General features: G+C 47.3%; 2 protein-coding genes across 2 annotated transcripts in view; one reads left to right on the top strand and one right to left on the bottom strand.

The window, feature by feature from the left end:
* Positions 1 to 6,901: 6,901 nt before the first annotated feature.
* LOC135826629 (uncharacterized protein K02A2.6-like) lies at positions 6,902 to 9,823 on the top strand. Its single transcript, XM_065339232.1, has 4 exons — positions 6,902 to 6,917; positions 7,268 to 7,938; positions 8,559 to 8,785; positions 8,881 to 9,823. The coding sequence occupies exons 1-4, from the start codon at positions 6,902 to 6,904 to the stop codon at positions 9,821 to 9,823; spliced, it is 1,857 nt and encodes a 618-aa protein (XP_065195304.1).
* A 1,700-nt stretch (positions 9,824 to 11,523) lies between these two features.
* Positions 11,524 to 18,508, bottom strand: part of LOC135826630 (uncharacterized) — a 30,968-nt gene continuing 23,983 nt past the window's right edge. The window contains exons 5-6 of the mRNA XM_065339233.1: positions 15,400 to 15,434; positions 11,524 to 11,745 (exon numbers count right to left, since the gene is read on the bottom strand). Of these exons, the coding sequence (XP_065195305.1) occupies positions 11,524 to 11,745; positions 15,400 to 15,434 (257 nt within the window). The remainder of the gene's footprint in view (positions 11,746 to 15,399; positions 15,435 to 18,508) is intronic.

Raw genomic sequence — 18,508 nt, forward strand, 5'->3', positions numbered from 1 at the left:
CGACATTTCACAAAGGCTTTTATTGTATTCAAAAAACGAGTGGATACGAAGGCAGTGAAGAACATGGAAGAAAGAAAAAATGTGATATGGAGAAAATGATGAACAAAAAATCGTACTTCGAACTAGTTTTCGCACAACACTCCTCAGGAAGCTACGTTGTACTAATGAAAAACAATCCAGAAAGATACTAATAAAGAGAAATGGAGTGAGAAGAAACAACACCTATGAAAATGATAATCCTAGCACTAAGGTAATAACAGGAAAAACTGCGAAAGCACTTAACGAACTTGTAAAGACTACTAGTATACTGTGACACAAGATATGACACCATGGCCAACCAGGGCCAAACAGACAGAACAAGCTGCTACTAGAACAATTTCAAACGAATAATGCTGTCCTTCTGGACACACAGATTAGGCTTATGAATAAGTTGACAAACAGCTTCTAACACACTCAACTGCAACTTATAACCATGACGAGCACGGCACAAAACAGAAAAAGAAGAATCAGAATACACCTTGCAGCAATCAGGACGAGATACAAGATGCTTATACACTGATGACTTCCTACTAGAAAACACACGCTCGCACCCACTCTTACTCACACAATCATTCTCGCTCTCACACTCACCGGACTCACTGGACTCACTGGCCGAATCCTCCTCAACGACGTCCTGCCTTGGAGCAATCAGGTCCCGTCTCCTCCCATCCCTCGTCTCACGCTCCTGTTGTGCATTCCGTTGGCTCTGTACTTCCGTACTGAAATAGGTCATGGTGTAATTCGCAGTTGTTCTTCTGGGTCTTGTTGATATTGAGGTAGGTATTGTTCATCAAGCAACACACTCCTTTACACATTATCCCACGTAGCGCACAACTGGAGCGTCCCACGCGGGGAAGACCCCGTAAACAACCACTACCTACGCCAGCACAGGACCTAGCGTCTCACTCGGCAAGTCCACCATTGGCTCCCGTGGCCATGACCAAGTCACTCCCTCCACCAGCGGAGGTGGATGTGGCTTTGGCGACGCCACGTGTGTTGCATGCAGACACGTTTGCGTCATCATCGCTTGCTGCATCACCGGCAGAGACGACAAAAATACCTACCTCAATATCAACGAGACCCAGAAGAACAACTGCGAATTACACCATGACCTATTTCAGTACGGAAGTACAGAGCCAACGGAATGCACAACAGGAGCGTGAGACGAGGGATGGGAGGAGACGGGAACTGATTGCTCCAAGGCAGGACGTCGTTGAGGAGGATTCGGCCAGTGAGTCCAGTGAGTCCGGTGAGTGTGAGAGCGAGAATGATTGTGTGAGTAAGAGTGGGTGCGAGCGTGTGTTTTCTAGTAGGAAGTCATCAGTGTATAAGCATCTTGTATCTCGTCCTGATTGCTGCAAGGTTTATTCTGATTCTTCTTTTTCTGTTTTGTGCCGTGCTCGTCATGGTTATAAGTTGCAGTTGAGTGTGTTAGAAGCTGTTTGTCAACGTATTCATAAGCCTAATCTGTGTGTCCAGAAGGACAGCATTATTCGTTTGAAATTGTTCTAGTAGCAGCTTGTTCTGTCTGTTTGGCCCTGGTTGGCCATGGTGTCATATCTTGTGTCACAGTATACTAGTAATCTTTACAAGTTCGTTAAGTGCTTTCGCAGTTTTTCCTGTTATTACCTTAGTGCTAGGATTATCATTTTCATAGGTGTTGTTTCTTCTCACTCCATTTCTTTTCATTAGTGTCTTTCTGGATTGTTTTTCATTAGTACAACGTAGCTTCCTGAGGAGTGTTGTGCGAAAACTAGTTCGAAGTACGATTTTTTGTTCATCATTTTCTCCATATCACATTTTTTCTTTCTTCCATGTTCTTCACTGCCTTCGTATCCACTCGTTTTTTGAATACAATAAAAGCCTTTGTGAAATGTCGGTTCAGCTCGTTCTGTTGATCGCAATTCTAAAACTATTGTCGCCTCGACGCCTATTTAAATATTTTATTGGAATTTGTTTTACCTGCAGAAAAGGTAGGTGGGTGGGTGGGTGCTGAAAAATACTAAAGCTTTTCGTTTCGCGAAAACTATTGGTAGCCCCGGACGGCCAATAAGCGGCAAGGGTGAGGCGGTAAGTCTCACGGCCAATGACCGATAAGGGGGGGGGGGGGAGGGGAGAGACCTCGGTAGTTGCATCTAGGTTACCCTTACTTCCAGTAGTGAGTGACCAGCTGAGCGTGGGTGTCAGCCAATTACTCTAAAAGCCATAATATATAACGAAGTCCTAACTCTAACGAGTTAACGAGGAGAAATCTGTCGTCAAAATAGAAATCGTTACACAGAAATCGACACACATACTGTCCTATTGAGCGTTGAGAATGCGTGAGAATCGTTACCTTTGGTAAACGTAAACTAGTCAATTTTGGGAAATCGTTATATATGCGCCTCGTTAGAATAATGGCTTTTACAGTAGCCTGTACTTCCCCACAAGCAAGCGCATGGGGGCTTATCTGTGAAAATTTGCTACAAAAAAGATATGTTTTTGCTGTGTGAACATGTTCAGGCAGAAGCCCATGCGCTTATACGTGCAATAAAAGTTTGTCTGTGTCCTAAACAGCGGTGTTATCACAATGCTTAGCAGTATATTCAGCTCCCGGGTGTTTCACCAATAGTGTTCACATATAAGCGCATGTGCTTATAATTGGGGGGGGGGGGGGGTGCGCTTATGTCCAGACATACTGTATTCACTCGATTAGAAGCTGAGGTGTTGTCCCTGCCCTTTTGCAGGGTATGTGCCCCTTTTGGCACGTGTGTGCTGGGTACGCGTGGTCGGTGTGCGGACTGCGCAGGTTGCGCATGCCTGCATATTATTGTACGCATTCTTGTTGTTTGTGGCCTTCTTCTTGAGACTCTCTTTGGAGCAACAACAATAATCTGTTCTCTGAGTGTGGCGTACGTGTGATAAGAGATATCGAGAGTAATCGGAAGGGCTATCGTCGAGGCATAATACCCCCCGGCGACAGAGGGCTTCTATTTTTTCAACACCAATTTTGAGGAGGCTTCGTAGGGGCTTTTATTTCGAGGGGCTTCCATTCAAGAGGGGCTTCTATTGTTTCACTTCATACCAGTTTTCCAATCGAATCTCTTAAACTTTCATATTCACAGCAACTCGGCCCCGAGTTAGTTTGAACACACTACGTCGACCAGGACATGTACCGATATGAACATGCACGGGATGTTCTTTTCACACTTGACCGTCATACATGGCACTACCTGGTCACCTCATGCTTTGCGAATAGTAGTCCGGGCTTCTATTCGAGAGGGGCTTGAATTTTTTCAAACAGTCCTTATAGGAAAGCTATTAGGGAGGTTTCGCTCTACGTAATTACGCATGAAAATCCGTATGTCGTACGCGCCGGGGAGCGAGGCCAACTTTCATACATAAATCTCTCTACGGATTTCCGTAGGAAAGCTGTTTCCTACGTTGGATCCTCCGTAGGACTTTTTGGTACACATACCGTACACCACGTGCAAAAAAAAAGGGAAACGCGGTTTCGGTTCATGGTGCATGCGGCGGGCGCATGCAGCCAACGCGTCTCCAAAGCAACACGGCATGTTTAGCAGTCGTGGAGAAATCATGTAGAGCGAAATTCAACAGCTCTGATTTTTACGTATGAAAATTCCGTGCAGTTCCTACGTTATTTTCATACGTAATTCCGTAGAGCGAAACCTCCCTATTATTCAACAGGGGCTTTTATTCGAGAGGGGTTTCTAATAAAGCGAGTACGGTAAGCACATGCGCTTTTTTGTGTGGAAGCAGGGTAAAACAGAACACATAATTATAGAGAAAGGAACTTCTCTCTTCACCTGCAGAAAGGGTGGGTGGGGGGTTAAAAATACTAAAACGTTTTGTTTCGCAAAAACAATCGGTAACCCCGGACAGCCCCTAACACAGCGAGGTGTAACTTGGACCTTCCTTGAGTTAGAATCGAAAAGATATCACTGTTGTCTGTGACCTCTGCGAGCTCAACCAGGGACACTACGTCCTCGGCGGAGGTGTGCCCTGCCCCCGGGTGGCTATGCTGCCCTTGAGGAGGGTCAATTAGACCTCGAGTGGCGGGGTTGGTAATGTAGATATTGAATACCCTGGATACTCCCAGTTTGTTTTGTTCCGTCTTTCTCTTCTCTTTTCTTTTCTTTTTTGCTTAGTTTCTCCATCGCCGAGCCGGCCATGGTGTTGGACCTCATCGAGGCGTGGAAGGTTTTTTCAATTCGCTTCCCGAGGACCTGCGTCCGGCTTCGTTTCCGGCCGCACCCCAGCCGGTGATGCCTGCAGCGCCAGCGCCAGCGGTGCCTCGCCGCCGACAGTCCCGACGCTCTCGCCGGAGGCGCCGGGCCCGCCGAGCGTTGCGCTGCCCTCGCTGCTCCGTCGCCGACTGGTGGCGTGCCGGACAGTCACCCTCCCCCTGCCACTGTGGGGTCGGACCTGGTCTCCCTCGTTGAGGTTCATTGCCTTACTGAATTTGCATGATTTCTCTTGCTTTCGAATTTTTTGTTCGGCGTTTTCTTTGGGTGAGTGGTGTCCTAGGTTGGTGCTGTTCTGGAAAAGATCCCGGTGGTGTGACTGATGATTTTTCTTTCTTTCATATCTAGCTTGCAAGTGGTGAGTTTCGGAGAGAAAAGAGCAGTATGTGGCATGTGGCCTCTAATTTCCTAAAAACTTTGAAATTCTCCGTGAAGTCCAAATTTAAAATTGCTATTTATGTTGTCCATATTTCATTTCTTTCGTCTTCCTGTCCTCTTCTCCTGTCTGTCTTCTCGTTTTGTTTTTTCATCTCTCCCATCGTCAGGAGAGGATGATTTTTTTCGTGCGGCCGTATGTTGTCCTTGACCTCTGCGAGGTCGGTCCTCATCTGGCGCATGTCTTCTGTGTGTGCTGTGTCCGCGCCAGCGGCGTGTGAATGCGCCGCAGAGCGCATGCACCCTTTACTTGTGTGTATGCATTTTGTTCCCAATGGCCTTCTTCTTGAGACTCTCGTCAAAACAACAACTAACCTGTCCTCTGTGTCTGAGTTTACACGTGAGAGTAGTCAGAAGAGCACAGTGTCCGGGCGGAACTTACGACAACTAGCACTGCCCGACAAATGATGCTTGATGAACGATGTGCGATCTCCTAACCCCGTCACCTTTGACCCTTGCCGTTGTTCTCCTCCGTTGGGCTTGTTTGTTTTGCTGCTCCGGTTAACACCTCCAAAGTTAAATCCATGGTCGTTTTTGTTGGACTTCTTTGTTTTCCTCTTGTTCAATGTTGTTGTTGCTTCCAGTATCGACGTATTCAAATCTCCAGTACTTCATCTCTTCACCTCAGTGTCAAACAGCGCCAGGCGCCCCCAACATCTACTCCCACCTGCTAGAGCCAGCACACACACCCGTGCCACCTTTCTCTTTGTCACCACTGCCACATGGAACTCCCTCCCGGCTGCCATTCGTACTGCATCCAGCCCAAAATGTTTTACCGCTCTTGTCCGCACACACTTTGCTATTACAGGGCACCTCACTTCAAACTCTACAACTACGGTCTCTTCGCTGCATAAGTTCACTTCACTTCCAAAATAAATAAATAATATTAGATACAAATGGAATGCACCAAATTTTCGGGCATGGCCCATCTTCAGGGTGAAAAACCATTCAACTAAAGCCAACAAAAACTGAAACGAGTATATATACTGTGTGTTGCAGGAGTGATGGAAATGTTTGTATGTGTGGACGGTAGCAGCAATGGTGAAGTGTGTTGGTAGAAAGGGAAGGAGCGAAGTGTGAATATGTGTTAGTGCGACGTGAAGGGAAAGCACGAGAAGTGTGGTTACCAGCAGCAATGGTGACATGTGTTGGTAGAATGGGAAGGAGCAAAGGAGACAAGTGGAGAGCTGTGTCTGTAAGTGTGAATATGTGTTAGTGACATGGAGAATAGAATGCAAAGTATGCAATGTAGCTGGGTCCATGGGTGTGAAGACAAAGATGACGACAAATATTTGCTAAGCACTATATATAACCAGCTAGCACACATAAGCATCAAATATCAAGTATTATCATATCATATATTCGCAACGTCACAGTCTATCACAATTTACAGCACCAGCACCTAACACAATAATTTCACACTGTGTCCAGCAGTCTCCAGCCACGATCCCTGTTAACACTTGGACCTCTATCACGAATGAACATTGCTTCACGTATACGACGATTCACGAAGGACGACTGCTTGGCGAGAATTGATGCGTTGGTGATGGGTGTAGATGTGATTGCTTGTTGTGGGTGGTGTTCTGCATAGTGTTCTCCCCATGGCGTCTCCAGCGCTTGCGCTTTGGCCTCTCTGCAATGCTCCTCAAATCTCTTCCTTGTAGTTCGCTCGGTCTCGCCAACGTACTCCTCGGCGCAAAGTGCACATAACATCGAGTAGATAACATCCCGAGACAAACATTGACCACTCTCCATACCAGCATCACATGCACGACATTCAACTGGTCGCCCCCTTCCTCTTCTCTTCTTATACACTTCCTTCGGGCATTCAGGACGGGACAATGATGACGATACCAACATGTCCCTTAGTGACCGACCGGACTGGAACACCACGCGCACATCCTTACTGAAAGATCTCACCGTACGACGAACATCACGTGCCAAACGATCATTGACGAAGGGCAGTTTGATGATGGATGTGTACGATTGTTGTCGTTGTCTGGTGGATTATTTTCTTGGTGTGCTTGCATGGTGCTTCGCTGCTTGAATAGCGTGTTGTGGGTAGTCGTTGTCTCGTAGTAATGTCTCGATCTTCTTCTCTCCCCGCTCCCTCCCCCTGTCGGTTGACGCGTTGCTGTTTGCGCACCGAAACTGCTCCTGGGCAACCGAACGCTTCACCCCCAATGGCAATGAAGACTCGTACGATAGATGGACACCACTATGACTGGGCTTAACGAACAACTCCCACTGCACAACACCACTCGCCACAGAGATAGACAAGTCGAGATAGTTGACTGTGTGCGAGACATTCTGCTGGGTGTGTTCCACTGTGAAGCGTATGTCTGGGTGTCTGCTGCTCATGTACTGCACGAACTCCATCAACTTGACAAGACCATGACACCATACTACCAGACAATCATCGATATAGCGACGATATAAGCGAGGCTTCCACGGAAACATAGCCATCGCCTCCGACTCGAGCTTCGACATGAAAATGAAAACATGAAAATGATTGCCATTGGGGGTGCGAGATGGTTGCCCATTGCCAGGCCTTTCCGCTGAAGCCGAACTGGACAGGTTAGAGAACCTTGGTATTGTTAGCAAGGTCCAGTGGAGCGAGTGGGCAACCCCAATTGTGCCAGTTATCAAGCCCAATGGCTCAGTGCGTCTCTGTGGCGATTTCAAGGCCACATTGAACCCGCAACTGAAGGTGGATCAACACCCTCTTCCACGTGTAGAAGATGTGTTCGCCACTCTGGCTGGAGGACAACGCTTCACCAAGATCGATCTGAAACAAGCGTACCTCCAGATGGAAATGGAGGAGGAATCAAAGCCACTTCTCACACTGACAACGCACAAGGGCTTGTATCAGCTCAACCGTCTCGGATTTGGTGTGGCTTCCGCACCAGCGCTGTGGCAGCAGGCCATCGGCCGCACCCTGCATGGCGTTCCACATCAGGCCTGCCTGCTAGATGACATCATCGTCACCGGTCGCGACGACGATGAACATTTGGACAACGTGGAGAGCATCTTGGGTCGTCTCTCCGACCACGGCCTGAGAGTCAATCCAGCGAAGTGCACGTTCTTCGCAGATGCAGTGGAGTACTGTGGTCACATTGTCAGTCGCCACGGTTTGCGCAAGACTGATGACAAGATCAAGGCGATCAACGAGGCCCCGGCACCACAGAACGTGTCCCAGCTGCGCAGCTTTCTGGGTATGGTATGCTACAGTCAAATCTGCCGTTAGCGACCTCTGCTGTAGGCGACCATCTACCGTTAGCGACCGATTTTCCGTGCACCGACGGTTTCACATACAAACTGATCTGTCCAGAGCGACCATCTGCTGTGCGCGACCAGCGACCGCGATTTCATGCACGGTGGCTGCATTCAAATCTGCTGTAAGCGACCGCGACCCAGGTTCAGTAAGGTGCGAAACTGTACTTGCCAGTGCGTTGTCAACTGCAAAGTGTGAAAATGCGCTGTCTTGCAAGTGCGATCGACTGGCGCCTGGCCTGTACTGAGGCTGTGATGTAGCTCTCAAGTCCAGGCAGTGTCGATCTACTGCCGTGTCGCATACGCGTACTATACGGGTATGGTCGTCGTTGAATATCCAAAAAATGATATTAAAAATCACATTATTCTCGTCGATTTGAGTACATGGAAGCATATACCTGGTATGCCGGATTTACCATACATCTGCCGTAAGAGACCATCTGCCGTAAGCGACCGCTTTTTCTTGCACCAAGGGGCGGTCGCTTACAACAGATTTGACTGTACTACCAGCGCTTCTTGAAGGACTGCTCCACGACTCTGCACCCTCTCAACCGCCTGCTCCGAAAGGGTCAGTCCTGGCATTGGACAGCTGACTGTGCAGCAGCATTCAAGACCATCAAGGCAGCTATCGCCTCGGATCAGGTACTCATGCATTTTGATCCCGACCTGCCGGTACAGTTGGCAACTGACGCATCACCCTACGGCCTGGGAGCGGTGCTCTCGCATGTTCTGCCGGACGGTGCGGAACGGCCGATTGCCTTCGCGTCACGTTCGCTTGCCGAGACCGAGAAGCGGTATGCCCAAATAGATAAGGAGGCCTTATCAATCGTCTGGGGGGTCCGCAAGTTTCACACGTATCTGTTCGGACGATCGTTTGTGCTGCTGACAGATCACGAGCCTCTGACAGCCATTTTCAGTCCGAGCAAAGGAATGCCAGCTCTGACGACAGCGCGTCTACAGTCTTGGCCAAGGTCCTAGGTGGTGTTCGTGACGGGTGGTCACACTCCTCAACTGACGGTGACATGCAGCCATTTGCGAGGCACAAGAATGAGCTGGGACTGCACCAAGGATGTCTTATGTGGGGAATCTGGGTTGTCATCCCACCCCAACTACGCAAGCGAGTACTTGAGGAACTGCACACAGGCCATCCAGGCATGGTTCGTATGAAGTCATTGGCCCGTAGCTTCGTTTGGTGGCCAGGCATCGACGCTGACATCGAGACAACCGGCAAGGTCTGTGCTGGCTGCCAGGCACACCAGGCAGCACCACCAAAGTCACCACTCCATCCCTGGGAGTGGCCGTCCAAGCCATGGCAACGCCTCCACATTGATTTTGCAGGACCGTTCCAAGGGCACATGTGGCTGATCGTGGTGGATGCCCACAGCAAGTGGCCGGAAGTTCTGCCAATGAACAGCACCACTGCTCCAGTCACCGTTCGCCGTCTCCGGGAAGTGTTCGCCCAGCATGGTTTGCCTGACCAGATCGTCAGTGATAATGGCCCGCAGTTCACATCCGATGAGTTCCGTCGTTTCACTGAAGCCAACGGCATTACCCACACCTTCTCAGCACCGTACCACCTAGCGACGAATGGGTTGGCTGAACGATTCGTGCGGACGATGAAGCAGGCACTAAAGTCCCATTCGGACACAGCACCGCTCGAGTTCTTGCCTCGCTTCCTGTTGTCGTATCGCACCACACCACATGCAACAACGAATGCCACACCAGCATCTCTGCTAATGCATCGTGAGCTACGCACTCGGTTGTCCTTGGTCCAGCCCAGTGTTCAGGCATCTGTGGCCAAGAAACAAGCAGCTCAGAGTAATGCGAGGTAAGCAAACCGGGAGCGCACGTTTGCTGTGGATGACACCGTCATGGTACGTGACTACCGCACCAACGCACCACACCCATGGATTCAGGGCACCGTGCAAGCGGTAAACGGCTCCCGCCACTATACTGTGGAAGTTGGCCCAGACCAGCAATGGAGGCGCCATGTGGAACAGCTCCGGTCAGTCGTTTCCGCTCCGCAGTCATTCGTACCAATGAGCGCAGCACCCTTGCCGTCCGTCGCAGCACCGGCAGAGCCTGATTACAGTTTGTGTTTTCCCGCTGCTCATTCGCCGACTTGTGTTCCGCCACCACCCAGTGTTGAAGCCGCTGCTATTCCAACACATCCACCTGTGCAAGCAACAGTACCAGCAACTACTGCAGCGCAGCAGACCCAGCCGCCACCGGCACAGGCTCTAACTGAGCCCCGTCGTAACCCGGCAAGAACTCGAGTTCTGCCAGCTCGCCTGAGAGAGCAAAACATTCTCCTGAATGCTCTGATAATCTGTTGCTCGCGTGGTTACTGTGCTCTCGGCTTATCCATTGACTTTCTCTTGTGTATTAAATGTATATACGCGTTTGCAACCCTACTATACATGTAGGGGAGGAAATGTAGTGTATGGCTGATGATACACTCAGGGACATTTCTTACGTCATCATTATCGTATTGACGTCACACCATACGCAGATCATTTTAGTATGTCTGCCTTTTGTATTGACACACGTGTCTCCTTGTTCTTGTTCCGTTGACATAATTTACTTGCAATTGTAGTTGGTCTTCTTCTAGTCTCCATGTAATCGATCATAGAATAAACCGAACCCCGTCCCTAGCTGAGACACTACTCTTGGCTCTTGGTTTCCTTGTTCCAGGCGCTTTCCAGGAAGCCAATGGTCATGACATTTGAAGAATTGATGACTGAGTTAGGGACCATCCGTAGTTATCGACCTTTGTCATGAAGAGAAAAGTTTCATTCATGGGTGGGTGGGTTGAGGAGAGTTTGAAACATATTGATAGCTGAAACAGTCCATTCTAGCTGCCAAATCAATATATTTTTTCGTTCATGGGGGTGGGTGGGTGGGGGAGGGTCATAACTAAACTCTTTCGTTTCTCGAAAATTATCGATACACTCAAACGCCTCTTATCTGGACGCCTCAGGTACGGGCACGTCTCTCTACCGGGCACCTTCAGCTTGAGTTCCTGCAGCGAAATGTTTCGAATTTGGAAGGTTCGAACTTTTTTGCATATGCGCAAGGGCTTATTTGTCACTGCCAACTATCTATGGATTCTTTCTGTATCCTGAATACGCAATACGTGCCAAATAAACTTCTTCAAAAAATGATATGATACATGGTAGATGAGTTTTCCTGAGATACGGGCAAATCTGAGATACGAGCAGTGCCCGGTCCCAAGGTGCCCGGATAAGATACGTCCGAGTGTATTTCCGGATGGCCCCTTACGAACTTTTGCATGTGGTGTGTTTCAGCAAAATTGACCCGTTCTCGCTGGCACTTGGTGCAAAGCGGGAGTACTAGTACCCCGCAGCCGTCAAAAGGTTTAAAAAATAGTTTGTCTACCAAGCTTTGCTTCGTACTCTCTTTAAAATATCAGAAAATCTCAACTGCTGCAAAATTCTGTATGCTCATTTAGCGTCCACTTCTGCCGGTACACTTAAGTAGAGGTCAATCCAACCCACTCCTGTAGTGCACTCTATCTCTCATGGGCCGTTGGCCACGATGAGAAACAAGATTCAAAACGGCCCTTACGGCTGGGGGTAAAGTAGTGTTCCGATGAAGTGGGAGGTCCCCAGCTGCCGTTGATCAAGCGTGGGCGAAGAATACATACCACCTCCATAAAAGGACGTGGTACTGTCACGTTAAAGTAGAAGAATTGACCCACTGAGTCATAATTGCTACTATCCAGTTTATGCCACTAGAAAAGTTTCACATGGACAGAAAGAAACACAGAGTGGATGACACTTCAAGAGAGAGAGAGAGAGAGAGAGAGAGAGGAGAGAGAGAGAGAGAGAGAGAGAGAGAGAGAGAGAGAGAGAGAGAGAGGAGAGAGAGAGAGAGAGAGAGAGAGAGAGAGAGAGAGAGAGAGAGAGAAGAGAGAGAGAGAGAGAGAGAGAGAGAGAGAGAGAGAGAGAGAGAGGAGAGAGAGGAGAGAGAGAGAGAGAGAGAGAGAGAGAGAGAGAGAGAGAAGAGAGAGGAGAGAGAGAGAGAGAGAGAGAGAGAGAGAGAGAGAGAGAGAGAGAGAGGAGAGAGAGAGAGAGAGAGAGAGAGAGAGAGAGAGAGAGAGAGAGAGAGAGAGAGAGAGAGAGAGAGAGAGAGAGAGAGAGAGAGAGAGAGAGAGAGAGAGAGAGAGAGAGAGAGAGAAGAGAGAGAGAGAGAGAGAGAGAGAAGAGAGACAGAGACAGAGAGACAGAGAGACAGAGAGAGAGACAGAGAGACAGAGAGAGAGAGAGACAGAGAGAGACAGAGAGACAGACAGAGAGAGACAGAGAGAGAGAGAGAGAGAGAGAGAGAGAGACAGACAGACACAGACAGACAGACACAGACAGACAGACAGACAGACAGACAGACAGAGTAAGTTACATTTATATTGATTTCACCCGTGACTTGAGCTTCCCACAACACAAGTGTATAGGCATTAGTGTAGTAGTTGGCCCCGGAGGCAATCACCCTCACTCAAGTCAAACACTCACTGTGACTTCGTAGTTTACCAATAATTATCAAGAAAGAAACATTATACACACTTGGAATGCAAAGAGAGTAGAAAGGCAACAAGAAAGAAGACCGCAAGGGAACAAAAGTCCGGCAACCGGCAGCCATGTTTTAGTTCATTAAACAACAAGCAATCTACGAAAACCGGTTGCCGACGAAATTCTAGCAACTTCTGGAACATTAGTATATTAAATTAGCCAATCACAGTTCACAGCTCTGGAACATTCTGGAACATTAATACTAGCAGCCAATCACAGTTAGCAACAGACAGTCATACGGGTAAAGTAGAGAAATACGGGTTTAGCCATACACGACTCATACATGACTCACGAGCCACTCACGGAAAGGGTAATAACATGCAGATACAACATACTGTATAAGCAGAAATATTCGTCTGGAATTTAATTTCGTCCTTTTCGTCCAAATTTGTCCAGCGTTTCTATACACTCTTATGATCTATGGACGAAATTTTCAACCGGACGAACTCCTTTTCTTTGGAGTTGGACGAAATTATTGACCGACGAAATTTTCTGCCTCTACAGTACGCAAGGAGAGAAAAAAATGTAACTAACTGCCCATCTTGGGGTTCGAACCTAGGAATCTGTATTTTTGTATTTATGGATTCTCCACTGTGGTGGATAGATCGATAGAAAGTGTAATTGTTCACACTTAGGCCACACTGAAAAAAGTCTGTGGTTCGACTCACCCGACCGACCGTACATTTTTCAGCCCGACCGTAACTTTTTTTTCGGCGGGCTGTCGTGTGAGTGACGTACGTGGACTGAACACGTCCACATCTACGTGCTGTGCAGCGTGAGTCTGCGGATGCAGGCGCTAGGCGGCTCCTTTTGGACTTGACTTGTACAGTAGTTATACTGCAGTGCAGTGCAGTGAGTGGTACGACTGCTGCCTTGTGCTGGTAGTAGAGTCTACTCGATACGACCACCGGCAGACTGGCGAGACTTATTTTGAAGTGACCGTTCGGTTGAGAGTGATTGCCTCGTTCCAGATTAAGGACGGCCTTCTGTTTTGGGATGAAGAACAGACGAGATTGCACTTTCCTCGTGTATTGGGAACGATATTTCTGCCACACAATGTTTCAAAGTATTAGCCAGTGATCCCTTTATACAACATGTATGGCATAACACTGCGTAATAATGCCGATGTACTGGGTGTCTCAAGGCAGTACAGTGTATTTACATGTACTAAAAATATATTATTTAAAAAAAATCCGCCCGCCCGCCCGTAAAAAAATGTCCATGTTAGTCGAACCACACACCTTTTTTAGTTTGGCCTTAAGAGTATTTATTTCGTAGAGCTTGTATTTGTATTTATGGATTCTCTGCTGTGTAGATATAAATACAAGCTCTACAAAATAAATACTCTCAACTGTGAAAAATATACTTTCTACTTTGAAGTATCAAATATTGCAACCACTACATTGAATAGGTCTCAGAAGAGAACGGCACCTAAGCTGAAACTCTAGTTTGTGCAGATGTAGCCCAAAGGCAACAGTTTGTAACAGGTACTTCCTCCGCGTCATTAAAATTGTCACTTCCAAGAGCGATTTTATCAAATCTACTTTGTCCACTCGAAGCGAAGAAATCAGCTAGAACTTGAGGGGAGCTCTCAGCTTGCGACTGCAGCAGTTCCCAAAGCAGTAAGATCAACAGTAGCTGAGCTATTGCGCTCGATGTCCACACAGATCAACGCAAGCTCAAAGCCTTCTCTGTGCAGTGCGCGGGCGCTTGGTTTTATTTTTCCCCGCTCTATTTGCAAGGTGCTTGATTTTGCTTCTAAAACCGATCCCAGTGTCGTGACATTCTCATGTACGAGTTTAGTGTGTAGTACTCGGTACGTACTGAGCTCTGTTTCTTTCTCTTGTCTCCATATACTGCATGCTTCACGTTACACGCTTATCGGTTTGACCCTGAGTTCATGTCCGCTATCCCGGGTCTCCTCTATTTCTGTTTGCTTCCACGTGGTACACGGTTACGGTGTAGCGCTGCACGTGTTTCGTCAGCTTCAAGGCCGTCACAGCCTTCGGCCTTTTTTTCTTCTTTTTTTCGGAGCACATTACAACAAAGCACAATGATCGCAGCTTAGCGCAAACGTGACAAATCCTTGTCCCCGATCGTGGTTTGTTGCAGAAAAAAGTCTTTCATTGCAGTTACACTGAAATAGCACCAAATGCCTGGAAATGCTTGCAATTGGCTTAATAAATAATAGTTAAATTTTGAATTTTTTTCCCGGGGGAGGGTAATGTTTGTCCCCGATCGTAGCGTCTTCTTCGTTTGTTGCAGAATCAAAAAGACTTTCATTGTAGTTACCGTATTCTGAAATGGCACCAAATACCCGGAAATGCTTGCAATTGGCTTCAATTTTTGAAATTTTTTTCCGGGGGGAAGACCCCCGCACCCCCCTTCCATGGCCGCCCCACCTCCAAAGTCGGTGCGACGGGCCTGAGCTCGAACTGTAGCATATATGGTAAATCGTACTTTAGTCCTGCTCACACTTCCTTTATGTCACGTACCCGCACGCGCGGTTATCTTGCGCTCTACTGCGCAGCACGGTAGTATTCTACTTTCATTTCCCGTATCCTTTTCTGGCAGGCGGGCTCCCTTTTGCTGTTTTGTCCTTTGGAGAAAATGGCTTGCTTTTTCCTTGGAAGTTGGAAGTCAGTGGCGGGCGGGTTCAGGATTCTTTTTGATAATGTATTTGAACTAAAACACAACGTAGAAATAACACAATTGTCTCTTGACTCTCTTGCATTATATCCGTCCGATGTCAACAAAACGTGACACCCAGACCTCAGCAGACACAGCCCAGCAGACACCCCACATTAGACCCAAAGACCCACCTTCTGCAAAAATTGTCTGGGTTGCTTCTTAGAAGCTGCGTAGGGCACAAAGCAGCAAAGGAAAGGGACAGTCGGGTGTGCACGTGAGCATACTTGCATGCATGCACGCGTTCAACAGAGAGGATTATTTTTCATTCCGCCATGTCGAATTTTTTTACGAAACCCCAGAGATATGTTTTAGCTGACCTAGGCGCGTGTTCCTTCGCTAAGTTTATAACTAATTTGTAATGGTTACCATACCCTTGTGATGCCATTTATCCGTACGTTCCATTGCATGAGCATGAAACTCTTAATCCCAGGGTCATGGGTTTGAGCACCACGTTGGTTGCCAATGTTGAAACGTCGCCACTAACGTAATAAATCCTAGACTCGACGACACACAGGCCAGGTACGAGGTGATTCGTCATTATTTAACACGAAAGTAAAAAAGCCTTCCGTAGGTTCGAGGTGCGAATCTTTCCATTTCTTCCTCCAAAAATGTAATTCTGATGTCCTTAGATTGCAATGGTGGGTTGTTCATGCACATAATCCTTGGTGTTGGGAAGCAGGGGGCAGTTGAAAAATGGCAATTTTTCCGCATATTATTTGTTGTGGTCATTTCTTAACATCATGGTAAAATAGGCCTTAGCAGCACAATTTCAAGTCAGTTTTCAATAGAAAGAGACCCTACGTATCCAGGATGGTCCAGCAAGACTGGATCAAGATCATGTTGATCCAAATACAAGCCATTCAAGCTTGCATAGCAGTAGGTGTATCACCCTGATTTTATATGCAATTGTGATCAACATCTGTTAGCAAATTCAGTAATTGCCAATGTTTGGCCATTACCAGGCCGACACACACCCATTCTCCTTCCCAGGCGTCGTTTCCAGTATGTAGCTATCATATGCTTCCTTTTCAGCTATATATTTTGTCACTGGAGGTTGAAACCAGCGGCTATGACTCTCTTATACTCTATTTACCGTAAACATCGCGCACATGCAGACTGAAAGCTCTTGCAATGTCACTTCCTGAAGGAATATCAGTCTCAATTTTGGAGGCGAACTTCACAGAACATTGACAATGGCAATGGCAAAAAGAAATTTGACGTGACTTTTTGCAGGCGCTGGCAATGAGATATTTTACCGATTTGTTAAGAAATGACGTAATGTTAAAAAATTACGAATCACCTCGTACCGTCTATCAACAAATTTTCGCCGGTGAAAAACGTTCGCCGATCGCCAAAACCTTTCGCCGTCACTAAACTTTTCGCCGTAGGCGTGCGAGAGTCCACAAAAGTGATCGATGTTTCGTGTGCGCATGTACTCGTGGTATAGTAGTACAACGGTCCGAGCGTAGTTTGTAGACCCCTGTCTACTGTACGCAGTTTTTACAGAGAGTCCGGTGGAATAAGAGTGAGCCGAACTGATAATTGTGGTTCTGGTGACAAATTTTGGCCGCGATTAATTTTAGCCGATTGACATCGACCGGCGAAATCAGCGAAATTAAATCGCCAGCGAAATTGTATTAATTACAGTAGGTGATAGGGAACACATTTATGGGGAGAGACCGAGAAATGAAAGACTATTTTGTGACGAAATGAGAGAAAGCTGAGAGAGCGCGCTGCAGCGAGAGAGAGAGAGAAGAGAGAGAGAGAGAGAGAGAGAGAGAGAGAGAGAAGAGAGAGAGAGAGAAGAGAGAGAGAGAGAGAGAGAGAGAGAGAGAGAGAGAGAGAGAGAGAGAGAGAGAGAGAAGAGAAGAGAGAGAGAGAGAGAGAGAAAGAGAGAGAGAGAAAGAGAGAGAAATAGAGGGATAGAGAGATAGAGAGAGATAGAGAGATAGAGAGAGAGATAGAGAGATAGAGAGAGATAGAGAGAGATAGAGATAGAGAGATAGAGATAGATAGATAGATAGATAGATAGATAGAGAGAGAGAGAAGAGAGAGAGAGAGAGAGTAGAGAGAGAGAGAGAGAGAGAGAGAGAGAGAGAGAGAGAGAGAGAGAGAGAGGGAAGAGAAAGAGAGAGATAGAGATAGAGAGAAAGAGAGAGAGAGATAGAGAGATAGAGGGATAGAGAGATAGAGAGAGATAGAGAGATAGAGAGAGAGATAGAGAGATAGAGAGAGATAGAGAGATAGAGAGATAGAGATAGATAGATAGAGAGGTAGAGAGAGAGAGAGAGAGAGAGAGAGAGAGAGAGAGAGAGAGAGAGAGAGAGAGAGAGAGAGAGAGAGAGAGAGAGAGAGGAGAGAGAGAGAGAGAAGAAGAGAGAGGAAAGAGAAAGAGAAAGAGAGAGATAGAAGAGAGAGAGATAGAGAGATAGAGAGAGATAGAGAGAGAGAGATAGAGAGATAGAGAGGAGAGAGAGAGAGAGAGAGAGAGAGAGGAGAGAGAGAGAGAGAGAGAGAGAGAGAGAGAGAGAGAGAGAGAGAGAAGAGAGAGAGAGATAGAGAGATAGAGGGATAGAGAGATAGAGAGAGATAGAGATAGAGAGAGAGAGATAGAGAGATAGAGAGAGATAGAGAAAGATAGATAGATAGAGAGAGAGAGAGAGAGAGAGAGAGAGAGAGAGAGAGAGAGAGAGAGAGAGAGAGAGAGAGAGAGAGAGAGAGAGAGGGAAAGAGAGAGAGATGAGAGAGAGAGAGAGAGAGAGAAAGAGAGAGAGAGATAGAGAGATAGAGAGAGATAGAGAGAGAGAGAGGAGAGATGAGAGCGAGATAGACAGTTAGGCCCTTGCACACTACGTACATGTACAACGTCAACAAACTTGAGCATACGCTGTGTATGCGCAAGTCTGTTTAAGTGCAGTTGCACACTGACAAGAGATCTGCATTTTATGTGTTCATTGCCTGAAGAAAATTGACTGAAATTCAAAAGATACGGCACGAAAATGCTCTTGCCAGAGCGAGTGCTTTCTGTTTGTCGCCTATGATTTCGTTCTTGTGTCGTTCTTGTTGCAAATCATGCCCTTGAACCTCAGGTTGCCTCCGGCAAGGAGATGGCGGCGACTTAGAATGTTGCCGCCATGATCACGGATGTTGCAGGACCTTGCAGGACCTGATGCTGCAAAAGCGTACGTCCCATGACGCTGGTTTGGTGCAAAAATTCAAATTTACCGCGCCTTCCCATGG

The sequence above is a fragment of the Sycon ciliatum genome, chromosome 10 (assembly GCF_964019385.1).
Source record: "Sycon ciliatum chromosome 10, ocSycCili1.1, whole genome shotgun sequence".
NCBI classification, from domain to species: Eukaryota; Metazoa; Porifera; class Calcarea; order Leucosolenida; family Sycettidae; genus Sycon; species Sycon ciliatum.